The sequence below is a fragment of the Sinohyriopsis cumingii genome, chromosome 17 (genome assembly GCF_028554795.1).
Source record: "Sinohyriopsis cumingii isolate HCF-2022 chromosome 17, ASM2855479v2, whole genome shotgun sequence".
Lineage (NCBI taxonomy): Eukaryota > Metazoa > Mollusca > Bivalvia > Unionida > Unionidae > Sinohyriopsis > Sinohyriopsis cumingii.
The window spans coordinates 39,404,677-39,420,203 of NC_142977.1; the positions used below are offsets into that span (position 1 = coordinate 39,404,677).

General features: G+C 36.0%; 1 protein-coding gene across 2 annotated transcripts in view; it reads left to right on the plus strand.

The window, feature by feature from the left end:
* Nucleotides 1–15,527, plus strand: part of LOC149778463 (uncharacterized) — a 42,948-nt gene that overhangs the window by 21,200 nt on the left and 6,221 nt on the right. For both annotated transcript variants that reach the window (XM_089939308.1, XM_089939309.1), the window contains exons 5-7: nucleotides 1,782–1,908; nucleotides 7,667–7,786; nucleotides 9,965–10,052. In XM_089939308.1, coding sequence (XP_089795434.1) covers nucleotides 1,782–1,908; nucleotides 7,667–7,786; nucleotides 9,965–10,052 — 335 coding nt within the window. The remainder of the gene's footprint in view (nucleotides 1–1,781; nucleotides 1,909–7,666; nucleotides 7,787–9,964; nucleotides 10,053–15,527) is intronic.

Below are 15,527 nucleotides of genomic sequence, written 5' to 3' on the forward strand. Positions count from 1 at the left end.
CACTGTTTGTTTTTCTGACTTCAGTGATGATTTTTTTGTTGCTCCATTACATGATATGGGATTAGTTTGTAGCCTCAACCACAACAAACCAAGTTGAGGCTATACTTTGCTCAGCTTATCTTGAACAGAAGATCTTCAGTTGGAGTACCAAAGTTTGGAATTGGGCAAATATGGAACCTGTAGTCTTCTGATGATTTGAAATGCTGGAAATCCTGCTCGTGTCATTAAAAAGGTGTATAATAACTGGTTGAAATGCAATCTTGTGTTTTAAAGTCATGGTGCCTGTAATGAAGGAGAATTAAGGGCCAAAAATCTTCTCACTGATCACCGCTCTGGTGGCCTTTTGGTTAGAGCGTCTGTCTCGGAAGCAGGAGGTTGTGGGTTCGATCTCCAGCCGAGTCATACCAAAGACTTACAAAAATAGTACTAACAGCTGCCTCGCTTGGTGCTCAGCATTAAGAGGTTAGTGTTAGGACTGGTCGGCCTGGTGTCAGGATAATGTTACTGGGTGGAACATCATGCTACATGTCTGCGGCATGATGACCCTGTGCTAGACATCACTATAAACTGCCACACTGTAGACATTGTAGCGATATGACTGAAAAATTGTTAAAGTTATGTTAAAAATCCTAATCACACACACACTCTTCTTACTGTTCCTTTTGAACACTTATCCTTAGCCAGGGTAAAATTAGTATAAAGCTGCATGTCAGATTTGGTTGAAATGCAGTGTACCTTAGTAAAATTATTAGTTATTCTGTCAATATCAAAGTCAGGAAGGTTGTATTCGGGTCCATAACTATTATGGAATGCTTGGAATCCAACAAATGACACCATGTTGAAGTTGAGGGGACAGTTTGCTTTATAAAGTCTAAACAGTTCGAAGTATAGAAAAGTATGTTCAGATGCTTGACTGTGCTTGGAGATAAAAAGCAGGAAAGACATTTATTGGACATTATGTCATGTCAAATCAAGTACTGGCTACATCGGAAAGACGATTGCCACAGCCAAGTTAAAAAAATAAATAAAGATTATGTTAAATTGATACATAGCACAAAGTCACTGACCTCTTTGGGGTTTGGGACTGTAGATTTTTTTAGCTAAACTTGAGGTTATTAAGGCCAAATTGTTGCATCAGTCCAGACTTCCTCATTTTTAAAATGCATGTTTTTAACTTGTAAAAATAAAATGTTATCTTACTGTGGTCTTTTAAGATCAGCATATCTGATAAATGGTCAGTTCTAAAAATGAAAGTTTATGGATGACTTCTCCATTAATTTGAAATGTTTTTAAATATACATGGGATATGTTGAATATATTATAATGGTATGGCCTGAAAAATATACCAGTAATGCACGATTTTCTTATGTTTATTTCGTTTTGGTGCATTTTCTTTTTTCCCCGAGCAATTAGTGAAAATTACACAATCAAACAATTCTACCATAGGCCCTGCTAATAGATAAATCAGGGTAAACGGGTCTGAGACCTGTAGATCTATATTGTATGCACAGCATCTTGAATAAATAAAATTCACTCTGCAGTAAATTTGAACATTAGTTACAGATGATAACAGTACAAGTGTATGAAGTGACATTGTAATACTTCCTTTTGATATCTTTATAGCTGTGGTACTCTTAAACACACACACACTCGCAGATATATATATATATATATATATATATATATATATATATATATATATATATATATATATATAGCTGTAGAAGATTTTAAAAATTGTTGTACTTGCAAGGTGTAGAAGTAAACTTTTATTTTTACAGGTACACGCTATCCAGAAATTAACACACAAATTCAGAAGTTCATCAACAGAAACAAAATATTTCCTGACTACCATGATATCAAAAGACTTGTCACCAAGGCGAATACTTTCTTCAAACTCAACCTCAGGTATTTTGCTGAACACAGGTTGAAGCATGAATAATTTTGTACATTGTAATACTATTATAATAATATAAAATTAACAGATGTTAAGTTTATTTAAAGTTTTTATGCATCTGCCATGTCTCTTTTGTTACCAATGTCTGTCCATCACATATTTAATTTCTTAGCTGTCAGGTGTCATGATTTTGCCATATGTCCCATATTATGGACCTGAATACTGGTCTATGTTTTTCTTGTTAAAAATCTGTTTCTTAACCAATTCGGCCCCGATCCCGTCTGTAGGCGTGATGAGGCTGTACCCTACTTCAAAGCCCTGCAGCATCAAGGCCATTTAAGATAGACCAACGTGGGTGATATTTAAAAAAAGCAGACAGATATAGCTCTAAAATGATATAAAATAATCTGGAAGTTCTAGTTGCACTACAAAATACAGTATGAAAAAGCTCATTTTTTGGACCCGTTTTTTTTTTTTCCACCCAAAATTCGCTCGAGATCGGAATGCGATTTTGTGTCCGGATTTTAGACCTTTTGGCCTCAGATCTAAGGCATACCGGTCTTAACTGCACACAGACAGGTGAACCTTTGCAAAATCTAGGATAAGGTGGGTATTTGGAATAAATTGCGGTCTCCATAAGAAAATGATAGGCCTATTAAGCAAAAAAAAAAAAAAAGAACTCCAACTTTTACCCTTCTGCTTATGCACAAGCAAAATAACCAATGGAAATTGATGTTTCTAATACAACTAGGCATTATTCTCATGGATAATCCATTGAAGACCGCTGTATTACGATGTATTCAGAAATAGCACCCCAAATCTCGTTCCTACGCACATTTCAGGCAAAAACGACAAAAACCTCTGGGGCCGAATGAGTTAATATTAAAAGGATGAAATAAAATATTTCCTTGAAATATTCAGTTTAGAACAGGCACCCAGTTCCATTCTGAGAGTAAATGTATTGCAGGTACATAGGGATATTGAGTTCTTAAATATAATTGGGTTATTCAAAATTGAGGCTACCTTGCCAGTCTTTTTAACCACCACATTGGACTGCGTAAAGCAGTTGCCATGAACACTGTATCCTATCTTTGTATTATTTAGCTTCTAGTCCTGTTCAAAAGGAAAGCAAAAGAATCAGAATTTTCTCCAGCAAGGAAAAGAAACAGAACTGAAAGGACATTCATGCCATCATGTTTAGATTTGTGAAAACATATAGAAAAGGAGAAAACTTTGCGTTTTGCAATTGTATAATTGAGATTTTGCTATTGGGCATGGAGGCGTCCATGGCATTAAACAGCATGAAAAATCATATAAGCATTAGCCTGCTGCTTCATCATCAACAACACAGCCTAAACTTGGCATAATTACCAGAGAGAATCTTGCTATGATTCAATTGGAAGTTCGTTTTAACACATTTCTTATAAAAATGAACCTTCCTCTGTCAGTTGCTAGTGTTGCTGGTGATTTTTTTTTCACACACTGTTTCCAGACAATAAAATTACAAAGGATTACTTGTGTCCTAGAATGAAAACAGTTCAGCAAATTGCACAGAATTCATCTCATCAATGAAAGATGGACTTGCTAATGATTGGAAAAAGCAAGATGTGGAAAAAGCTCCTATAAACAGCCTTGTGTCTGAGTGCGAGCGTGTTGCACTCTTGCCCCTTAATGGGTAGCAGAATGAAACAGGGTGCCAGTGCAGACGGTGCAACAGTTCAACAAATGGATCTTTGTCATTAAATAATTATTTTCCTTGCTTTACTGATGGTTGTAGATGTTGTGAATAGATATATCTGAATTAAAGTTTTAAAAATCAGTATTTGTTTATGAAAATCAGTATTATTGTCATAAGCAGTCAGTTGTACTCCGGGATTAGCAGCTATGTAATCTACAGAGAACTCTAAGCATTTCCAGCATATTTTGGACCGTCAGATGCCAGTATTGAACCCCCAGCTTCAATATCCTAAAAGATTGGTGAACCCGCAATAACTAGCCCAGGGCACTCAGTTTCCTGAATTCTGAATCCAGTTGATGTACAGTCAAACCATTCTTAAGCAGCCACCTATGGGGAAAAGGCCAAACTTTCCTCTGTACAGGAGACCTCTGAATGGAGGTTTAACTATCAAACTTGATTTAAATAGATATCATTAATAAAACTATTCCTGTTATTAATGAATATGGTTATTATTGTTTCTTGAATGTTACTATAACTGTAAACTATTTTAATATAAAATTAATATTTAATACATATTCAAAAACTTTTAAGTGCATTTTAAATTCATTGCTTGCTTCATTGGAGAAATTTTCCAGCAATTGGTGTAATTTTCTATTTAAAAAATTAACTTTATAATATTATCATTAGAAATTATGGTTGAAAAGGGTCTCATTCATTGATTTTGTCATGTTTTCCCTGTATGATAAGGAGGCAGGTGGCACAGCTGCTAGTTTATTGCAGCTGGGGTCAGCTCTCTTTAGAAGTAAGTATTTAGGTCTAACATAAAAAGTGTAAACCCAGTGATTAATGAAACCAAGATGAAATACTGTTCCCATCATGTATAAAAAGTTCAAGAGGTTTTATTCACAGTTTTCTTACAAAATTTGGCATAGCCTTCCTTAACAATATTTAACCAGCACAGTATCTTAAATAGTGATCGTAATGTTGTCATTGTTTGTTCTTTGATTAAAAACAGTTACCACCATGCAATGGTTAAATGCTTAATATTTTCATCAAACTTGTATCTATTATAAAATAACAACTCTTTTTCTTCTTTAAATACATTAGCGGTCATAATACCTTACAAAAACTGCTACAACCTCACAAATCCAGCCCTCACAGATAGTCAAGATAACACTTGTAGCTAAAAAGAGCTAAAAGTTGTCTGCCCACGTAAGGATTGGTGGCAAATTCTGTGAATATCTCAATTACTACTTCCACTCATGCTAAGACTTATGCTGAAAAGGAGATAAATCAACAAAGGGCTCTCCAGTTGCAAAAGGCCAGAAATCTATATGATCAGACACAGCACCAGCACTTAAGTCACCATCACAGGAATTCTCGTTGTTGGGGATATATATAGGCCTTGCCTCCTCAGGGTTTCTCTCGACATCTTTGTTTGATCATCAAGGCAACAACCAAAGCAGTGTGTCATCTCGTGCAGTTGATACACAGACCAGTCGCAGGGATCAAACATCCCGTAACCCATCCTAACATGACTAAGATGACTTTCTCCTTACAAGCATGGAATACTTCTGTTTTGACTGGCCTATGCATGCAACAAGGGATCATAAAGGATAAAGACCTTAACACATATATGACAAGTTACTGGGATTCAATCTATCATCACCTGTCAAACCTCAGTTTATACAGGCAATTATGGAGTCCAGTTTAACACATTAACCCCTGCTGCCTCGATACCTCGTCGTACTTTACCTTCCTCATCTCCTGAGTCCCTCGATAACGTGGCTGAGTTTACCTAGCTTAAATCCCGGGCGCCAAGTTTGAGTGGCAGTATTTGTCTAGACCTTTATCCCACACAAGTTAAATTGGCACAAACCATTGGTTGATTTTAAGCCATTTCCTAATTATCCAGGCAGGTTAATCAATAAAACTTAAGCTTACATAGAGTGAATATTGCTGAACAAAGGGGAAAATAATTGACTTTGATAGCAGGAGAAATAGTGAAAATATTTAGATCTAAAAATTATGCAAATTGACAAAAATCGGCCACTGGGAGCAGACTTTTACTTGACAGACTGATGGTGAATTTTCAGGATTTTAATCAGACAAGATTGATAGCTACTGGAGATAACAGTTATAGTGATGAGAATGTTGAAGAGGATGGAGAAGAAGAAAATGAAATAAGAGCTGATTGATGAATCATAAATGATAAAACACACATTGTCAAATGGCTATACACAGGACCAACAACTTTGTAGCTCTAGCATGTAATATATAGATTACACTTTCTGCATCCAAATTACTCTCCTTTGCCACTTATAACAGCAATAATTGTGCTTATACCTCACAGGGGGTGGGGGTGGGTTGACATGTATGATGCAATCACAGCAGCTGCAAATTTGCAATTGGCAGAACAAGATGCACTGCGCTGTACCTCTACCTTCCTTAAAGATCATTACTAGGTCAAACTACGATCACAACTGTTATCCTCTAATCAACATTTGCCAGCCAGATCAACAAAGTGTGCAAAAAAAGCCACTAAGGAGAGACATTTTCCCACAGTTTCAACACCGATACAGCGTAATTAAGGGAAATCAACAAAAGGAAACAAGGGACACAACTCAAACACAGACCTCTGACAAGCTGTCCTAACATAGTTCCATCAAAAACTACATTTCTCACGAACAAAAGCGGGCAAAAGACAGAGAGGTAGTGGTTGCTTGCACCAAAGTTTCTCTACATGACTGCCTCCATCTCTCAAAAACTAGCATCATATACACACCGCCCTTACACAGATCTCAGTAGAAGAAAGATTTAACTTCCTTGCTGCTGAATAGGACGAGATTTGCCATGATGATAAGTGATTTCCAAGAAACTCTGCATCACCTCCTTTACTGTCCAGAGTCCCATAAGCTACAAACATTCCAACAGACCATTCAGAGCCACTACCTTGGCACAAGAAATAAATGACCTTCAGAAGGGGCAGTAGAAATCATTTAAGACTCTGAGATCTTTTCCCAGACTTTCCTTGGTCCCAAAGGCAATCGGTACATGAATCTATACAGACCTGCCAACCCATACAGTTTAACATATGTTGTTATTCAGTTTGGTCTGTGGATTTACATAAAAGTCAAGTTTTAGTGCCATTGTTCTTCAGCTAAATTTTGCAGACATATGGCCTGAAGTTTGACTTTCAGTTTCCACAAAGTAACTTGCCCAAGTTAAGTTTGATGATCATTATTTTCTGGCAAACTTGTATGGAGTTATGGCCACTGCTTGCACTTTAAGGCATCTAACTGACAGAAGCATCCATGTTGTATGGACACATTAACCCCTGGAGATTTTGTCATTTTTGCCCAAAATGCTAGTAGGAAACACATTTTTGGTGCTACTTCCAAATACATCCAAATAAATCAGCTTGCAAGAGATTTTAGTTTAGTTACATTTTTTTAAAAAAATTTTTGCTTATTGGACCCATCATTTTTGTGTCCTGGCCCCTTTTTACTCCAAATCCCCAGCTTATCCAACTTTTTGCAAAGTTTCTCCTGGTCTGTGTGCACTTCAGACTGGTCTGCCTTAGATCAGAGGTCAAAAAGTCTTAATCTGGTCACTAAATCAGATTCCAGCTATGAGTGAATTTTGGGTGTAAAAAAATTGGGTCTCAAAAATTATGTTTTTCCCTCAATATTTTGTAATGCAGCACGAAAGCCTAGATTATTTGGTACCATTGTAGAGCTTCATCTGTCGACTTTTCTGAATACCACCCACTTTAGTGTATCTTAAATGACCTTGACACTACAGAGCTTGGACGTAGGGTACTACCTCCTGATGCTTAAACTGGGTGCCAGTGGTTAATGAGTTAATAATCATGTCAAGAATGGACAAGATTATACACTTTTTAATTAGAAGTTGATAGGTTCATAAATACTGATCATGATATTTGTAATAGTGCCTCAGTAATGCTTGCACTTTTCCATTCTCAGCATTTTATGTTAGATGTTGAATGTATACGTTAAGTATTCTGACAAATTATTTTACACTTGACAAAAAACGGTAAAGATTAAACTTTAATTATTATTTTTTACCAGGACAACTGCTATAGAACATGTAGCTAGAGAGGCTTTTACTGATGTTGGCAATCAGCTTCAGCAACGGAGGTTAGAAGACTTCAGGATGAACTTTGGTTCCAACCTCACTGACCAGTGCAGGTAAATTGTTGAAACTTTGACCACCTTTAGTATTGTAGGCTTAATAATTTCTTCTACATTCAGTTTTTTTTTAAACTTTTGTCCATTTTCCTTCCTTCCATGTGTCAGCATTTGCTTCAGCACACTCTAGAGGCTTCATTTCTAATCAAATTTGATCTGTACGATTATATTATGAGTTGATTGTGGGCAATTTCCTTGCGTATTAATGAGGTGATCTTGCAGCTGATTGAATGAGTTTGTGAGCACACTAAAGGCCATATTTCTGATCGGATTTTGATCAGATTTTGTATGTAAAACTTACAAAACAAGATGTGAAACAATACACCTGTACTGCGTATGAGTCACAATACGCTGCCTACAGTACATTATTGATACACTCGTTAACTTGATGGCCTTTCCATCTTTGGGTGGTCTGTCAGTCGTAGATTGTGTCCTTTTATGTGATTTACTGGTTTTATTTCCAGTATGCAGATTACAGACAGACAGACATTTCAAAGAGACTATCTGTTAGTTGTCGGTGATTTGTATTCAGCGTTTTAGGTCATATAAGGCTGCTCCATGTGATCAGTTTGCAGGACTCACTTTAACCACCAGACAGAGGTATTTTGGTCAAAATATCTTTACTTCTTAGTTTTTTATTTTCTTCTATTCTTTTTATTAATTTTAACCCCAACTGGGAAATGTAGTTTTGTAGCACATGATCCCACAGTGCTAAATGTTTGAGAAAAAAACGTGTAAATGGGCGATTGACTGGCATGACTCATCTATTTTTATCCATCCAACATGTACTTTGGACTCATATTTAGCACAAGTTTTGGTTTCCAAATAACACACTAAAATATCTCCATTAAAACTTTTCCCAGCTCCAATAATCTGATATACTTCATAAAAATGTAGTCCTCTTAACTCATCATCCGAATGAAACCCTCATCTGAAGATGAACCACATTGGGAATCAGCCATTTTGGGTTTTCTAGGTAGCCTGTATTTTAAACATGCATTTGTAACACTAAATGCAAGTTCAGTTTGCAACATAATTGCTTGTTCTAAGGCACAATGTGCCAATCAAATTTACTTTTAAGGACCATTTATGGCAGGTGTCTCAATCAACAGGGATCATGAGCCACATGCGGCCTGCCAAGTCATATCCTGTGGCCTGCAAAATGGTTGGCATCACAAGGTATCATGAGAGATAGTGAAGGTGGTGCAGCCCTTGGCTATCGAAACTGCTCTTATGCATCCCTCATGGTGGTTTGAGTTTGAGACCCCTGATTTATGGCATATAGTTGAAGTTATTCATAACTGAAAAGTTTGCCAATATGACATCCAGTATGGTCACCACAGGAGACATTGTCAAAATCTTGTTATCACTACTTTTTCTGGATGAATAGTCCTATCAGCATGAAGGGTTTGAAGAAAGACTTTTATTGATGTTTATTTGGTCTTAAATGACAATGGTACTATCCTGAAAATCTTGTTATTGCTCAAAACTATCAGAGATGTTTTAACACTCACATGTTAAAATGAAGAAATGGTCTTATCTTGGAGTCCTAAAACTTAGTTTGGGCTATTGGCATCAGTCACTTTGGTTTTGTGGGTTTAACGCCAGTTTTCAGCACATGATAGACTAAGCATGTTGGCCAGGATATTTGACAGAGGAAGTTCCTGTGAAAACTCCAGGAAAGACCACCAACCCACTGAAAGCTTCAGGCAAGCTTCCCCAGATGGCCATATTGGCCAAGCAGAGATTCAAACCCAAACAGACAGAAGTAAGATGTCAGTGATCCATAAAAACAAGCCCCTTAGACTTCATGGCCACCAAGGGACCATCAGTCCATTTTTCAATAATACTGACTTAAAATCATTTACTCCCATCACTTAAAAATGCATATATTTGAAGTTTTCAGTCCTTGACATTATAACGCAGTTCATTTAGTAAACTGAACAGATATGGATCCAGTTATAGCAAGGGAGAGCTTTATAAAGAGAAACTAGCACCAGAGGTCATAGAATTGGCCTATACAAGTAGAGTCTGGATAATTGGTGTGCAAATAATCATTGTTTTACACTATGCACAAATGACAAATTTGTATGTTTTTTCAACTACTTCCAATATATTTATATCAGACATGAAACTTCTGAATGTTACATTTTAAGATCTTTTTTTTTTTACTGCCAGGAACAGTATTGACCCAGCACTTCTGGATGCAGAATTGCAGCGCAAGCTGGAGCAAAATAAAAGTGTTTCAAAGAATAGACTAGATGATGTAAGTTCTTCAGTAGATCAGTACACCCCTCGCCTCGATAACTCGCAAACCCTCTTATAACACGGGGTCAGGCATGGATCCCATTTTTTTAAAAACCAGAAAATACAAAAAAAAATTATCCATATTTCTTGAACTTGAGACAAAAATCACAATCAAAATTGGTAACTGGAACGTTGATATATTGCTAGTTGTATAGTCAAAAAAGGTAGATATGAACTGGAAACTTTAGTTATCATTTTGAAATTATCAACTTTTGTTAAGAAGTCATATAATTGGTTATATTTTCTTTCCAAATGACATTTTTAGTACACCGTAATTAAAGACATTCAGGGAAATTTTGATCAATGAAAATGTCATGCCTAGTGTAGGCAGTACATTAATATTTAAATGCCAATTAAATCATTTTTTATAATTGAAATTTGTGTTTTAATTCTATCTCATAGTGTCACTTAAGCATAATCATCATAAATGCAATGTGTATTTAAAGGTAAAATGTGTCAATCTACCATAACAGCTATGTCCGCAAGTGTTTCTCTGAGAACCTAATTAAGTGCTCAGTGTGTTTTGATCACTGACTTGTGGAAGTATTTCTTGTATTGTTGCAATGAATTAACAGCTGGCCTCTTTTGTATTAGGCCCTATCAAGTTAATTATGTCTTTTGAATCAAATAAAGGAGGTGGAATATATAAAAAGTTAGTGAGTCTAGTGGTCCCAGTTGTATGTCAGGTGAACTCAATTCATTTGATCAGTCGAACACTGTTTTAAATTTTATTATGTACGTAACATAAACTACTTTAAATTAACTGACTTATTCATAACTCTGATCAAAGATAATAAGGCAGTCAAGAAAAAAAAAAGCTTCGTAAAATAAGGAGCTTGGTTTTGCAGATAAGGACTACTATTGGCAAGCGATTTTCCGAGAAAATCTGAACTGGCACTTACAGATATCCTCAAGGATGATAAGTTTCACTATTCATTTCATTGAAATCGTGACATCAATATTGTACTAATTGAACAATACAAAATTTGAGTTTTGACATAGGCAGTTGTCTCATGAAATAAATGTCATTAGTTTTGGAGAGAGATAAAAGGAATCTTGTTTGGCGTATATCAACAGATAGTCTAGTTTCCAGCTACTTTGACTCCCAACTTGCTTGTATACTATTTAATACCACTCTAAGAACCAGACTAATCAGCAAACAAAAAGCAGTGACGTAATACATATTTTCACGTACACATGATAGTTGTTGAAACCAGTTGGAATGATCTTAACATGTTGAAAATTGTGAAAATAAATGTTATTTATGCAGAATAACAAACAACTTCATTTGAAAAAGTGTGTTATTAACAATTATTATTGACGTGATTGTAAAATGAGGATTCAGTCATTAAACAGCCCAGTTCCCTCCCCCCCCCCCTTTTCTCGATGTATAAGTGGGGGGTGGGTGTTTGTTTTTTAGGTCTATCGATAACTCATGCCCTCGCTTATAGTGTGGTCTATGTTTGTGGACCCCGTTGTGCATGAGTTATTGAAAGAGAGGTGTATATTGTCAGTTTACATTCTTGGAGTACAATGAATGTTTGTTCCTTTTAGCATCACAGGGCATAGGCCAAGAGAGCTTATGCAATTGCCTGCTGTCCATCTTCCATCTCTCTGTTAACACAAGTTTGTTATCACTACTCCTGACATGGCATGGAGGATTGCCATCAGACTTTAAACACACATTCATCCTAAGGTCTAGTTGAAAATGGTACTGCTCATGCATATAGTAATCTTGTTATCTATACTTCTGAATCAAATGTCAAACCAACATGGGATTTTCACTAGAAGATATCTCATGCTGTCTGGTTGGTCCTAAACAAAGATAGTTCTGCTTCTACATGCAATATGACTTCCACAGTGGCCATCTTGAAAATCTTATAACTGCTACGAAAATGGTAACTATCTGACATCCAATATGGCCACCATGGCAGCCATATTCAAGATCTTATCACTTCTCCAAAGCAGAGAAAGTCACATCAAGGTAGGGTTATCTCTTGTAGGTTTTGGTGCTAAATATTGCAAAATTTGACATCGTGTAAAATAGGCATTATACAAATCTTGTTCAAAATATGTTGCCCATTCATAATACCTTTGATGAACTACTACTACCTCCCAGGTTAAAACATAGCTGTTACATAGCTGCCAACCCTCACGATTTTAGCGTGAATTTCACGACTTTTCAATAAAAATTGTGTTAATCTGATTTCCATTATAGCCACCACAAAGGCCATCTTGAAAATCTTACTGGTACTCCACCCTGATCTAAAGTCATCATGATATTGGGTTGTCACCAGAAAACTTCTTACAGTAGTGACCATTTTCAAAATCTAGTTATTGCTACACATCCTAAGTTGAAAACCATACTAAGATAGGGTTGTCACCATAAAACTTCTTACAATAGTGACCATTTTCAAAATCTTGTTTTTGCTACACATCCTAAGTTGAAAACCATATCGATATAAGGTTTCCTGGTGGAAGACTAATTATAATATCTAGTTGATCCCAAATGAAAGTGGTGCACATTTGACCTTAAACCTTAAATCTGGCTACCACAATGAACATATTGAAAATCATGACAATCATGTCGCTAGTTCTCCTAAGTCTTCTGTTGTGTCCAGTTTGTCCTAAATAAGAATATTGGATGTGGTTTCAACAACACCCAGCAGTTGAAAATAAGAAATGGTCTTATCTTGAATATTTTTTTACTGCTCTGGTGTCCTAGTGGTTAGAGCATCTGCCTCTGATGCGGGAGGTCATGGGTTCGATTCCCAGCCAAGTCATACCAAAGACTTATAAAAATGATACTAACAGCTGCCTCACTTGGTGCTCAGCATTAAGATGTTAGTGTTAGGACTGATCAGCCAGACATCAGGATAATGTGACTGGGTGGGACATCATGCTGCATGTCTGAGGCATGATGCCCCAGTGCTGGACATCACTATAAACTGCCACACTGCAGACATTGTAACGATATGACTGAAAAATTGTTAAAAGCTACATCAAAAATCCAAATCGCACACACACACATTATCTTGAATTTTGGAAATTCTTTTCAGCCATTGGAGAATCAGTTCCTTCGAGGGACTCTTTATTTCATTTGATATGCACTACAGCTTGCCTGAATAATAGATCTTTAAAAGTGAACATTTGATGGTCCTTTGCTTTAAAACTACAAATTCTTTTATTTCATCAAATACATTTCCTGATCATAACATGTTATAGGTAAAGTGGTTTCCCTCTTATTAGGTCACTCCTGCTGCAGTAATGTGGCCTTATAAGAGGGATGGCCTTTTTAGAGTGGGCTCACACAGATGTGAGTAATAATTACATATAAAGTATGAACGACATAATGTTTAATATTTTCATTTTAAAAAAGCACAGGCTTATTATAGAATCACTGTGATAAAACTTGTAACAATATTATCTAACTAATTACAAATACTTGGGGATCATCAACTATTGTCCACCACCATCTTGTCAGTACAAAAAGGATCCAAATATCTGACTCTAGCTATCATTGTGCATCCATTCCATTTTTTATTCTGCTGTAGAATGATTAACTGATGATATTTACTTTAATCTTCCTGGCATCAAATTTCTCAGCAGTTATCACAGGACCAGTCCTCTTTTCATTTTGCTTTCACTTTTCCTTCTATGCAGAGAATGTCTGTTGACATTTTGGTCTTTTTGCAACATCCTATTCTTTCCTTTGCAATTTGTACTTATTTCACAAACAATACTGAGGAAGTGAGCTTGTGATGTGATCAGCTGCTTGTTAGTCTGGTACCCTTTTAAATGCATTTTGTAATCTAAGAAAGAAGAACCACAATAGTCAATAGACAAGATGCCATTTTACTTTACACACACCAGATGTCATGCTGACTTGAGCTGAGCAGTAATGTCCTTCTCAGCAGTAAGCTTTTGTCATCTTGATAATTATTGGTGGTAATAATAGACAGTAATTATCAAAGCAACAAAACACATGCAGCAAGATTAATTTAATTATGTCTTTGTATGGATTAAAATTTATTACATTATCAGTATAGTGATAAAAATGTCAGTGTGTTGAATTTAGAAATGAATGAATATTTGTGAGATTTCTATCTGTACTTCCCATTATATGGCTATTTGTGATGCGTAAACTTGACAGTTGTTACACTAGTAAGCTAGCTGCAAGTGGTGGCCATCCTACAGGGGTACTTTTGAAAACAAAACTCCTTTCTGTCAAGGGATTCTGGCTGTACAATGCAGGTGACCCCAGGTGTGTGTAGGGGGGCGCTGTTTGAGGTGGTTACCACTACCTTGCAGATGCAGCCTTCCAAACCTAAGAAAGTTATTCAGTTGGTCTTTTGGCTTGATTTCCAATCCGAAGTGCTAAACGGTTGTCTGATTGGCAAGGTGACAGTGTTACGACTCTGTAGTCTTAAACATAGTAATAGAAAAGAGTGAGAAGCAACAAGCTTTTTAAACTTTAACAAATAATTTATGTCCCTAGAAAGGAAAGTGAAAAATTTAAAAAAAACTTGCTGTATTGCAAATTAAATTCCAGACTTAAAGTATTGCAAATTAAATGGCAAATAATCTTAGAATATTTAACACAAGTTCTAATAATTAAAGTTCTGAATAAACTTTAGTGGTATTCCAAAATAAATCCAACACTGGAAGTGTTGATGTGCCAGTGATGGCCTGTGTCATAATCTTGTGCCAACAGTGATTTGTTGGAACACAATAATATGATCCAAGAATATATCCTCATTTGAATTTCACTATGAATCCAAATCTCTATTTCCAAGAATGTTATTTTTGAGCACTTTTTATATCCAGAGAAGATTCACTTGAATTAAATAATTTGAATAAATAAATTCCAGCCTTGATGAAATACTGGAGACAACAGTAATACAAAGTATTCTGCTCACATCTTACAGCACAGACAATTTCTAGATAAACAAGATTACATAGTCCTCTACTTGGAAGGTTCCAGATGTTTACAATATTACATTTAGAAGTTCAGTTACTTACAGTATGGTCATAAACAGGTAGACCTGCTATTTCATGGGAAATTTCCAATGTTCCAGAATCAGATAAACATCTTGTTTACAAAACCAAATTCAATGAATTGGATCAGGCAGAAAATAAACTTCATTTTGGACAAGGGCAAGTCCAAAATACAATTATCCATAGCATATAATGAATAATAAAAACTCTAATAAACAGTGCAAATTAAATATATTTAACAACTGTCAGGCTGGAGTTGTCTCCTTGGAGTGAGATTGGCACTACATCAGATCAGTCAACAGTTACTACTTCTATTCAGGCTTGGAGGCATGGTATTTAATTAAACCTAACAAATTCAGAAATTACTTGTGTCCTTTCATCAGTTGATTGATTCTTTATAGTTTTCTAATCTTGGGGAAGCATACTCCAGCGTTTT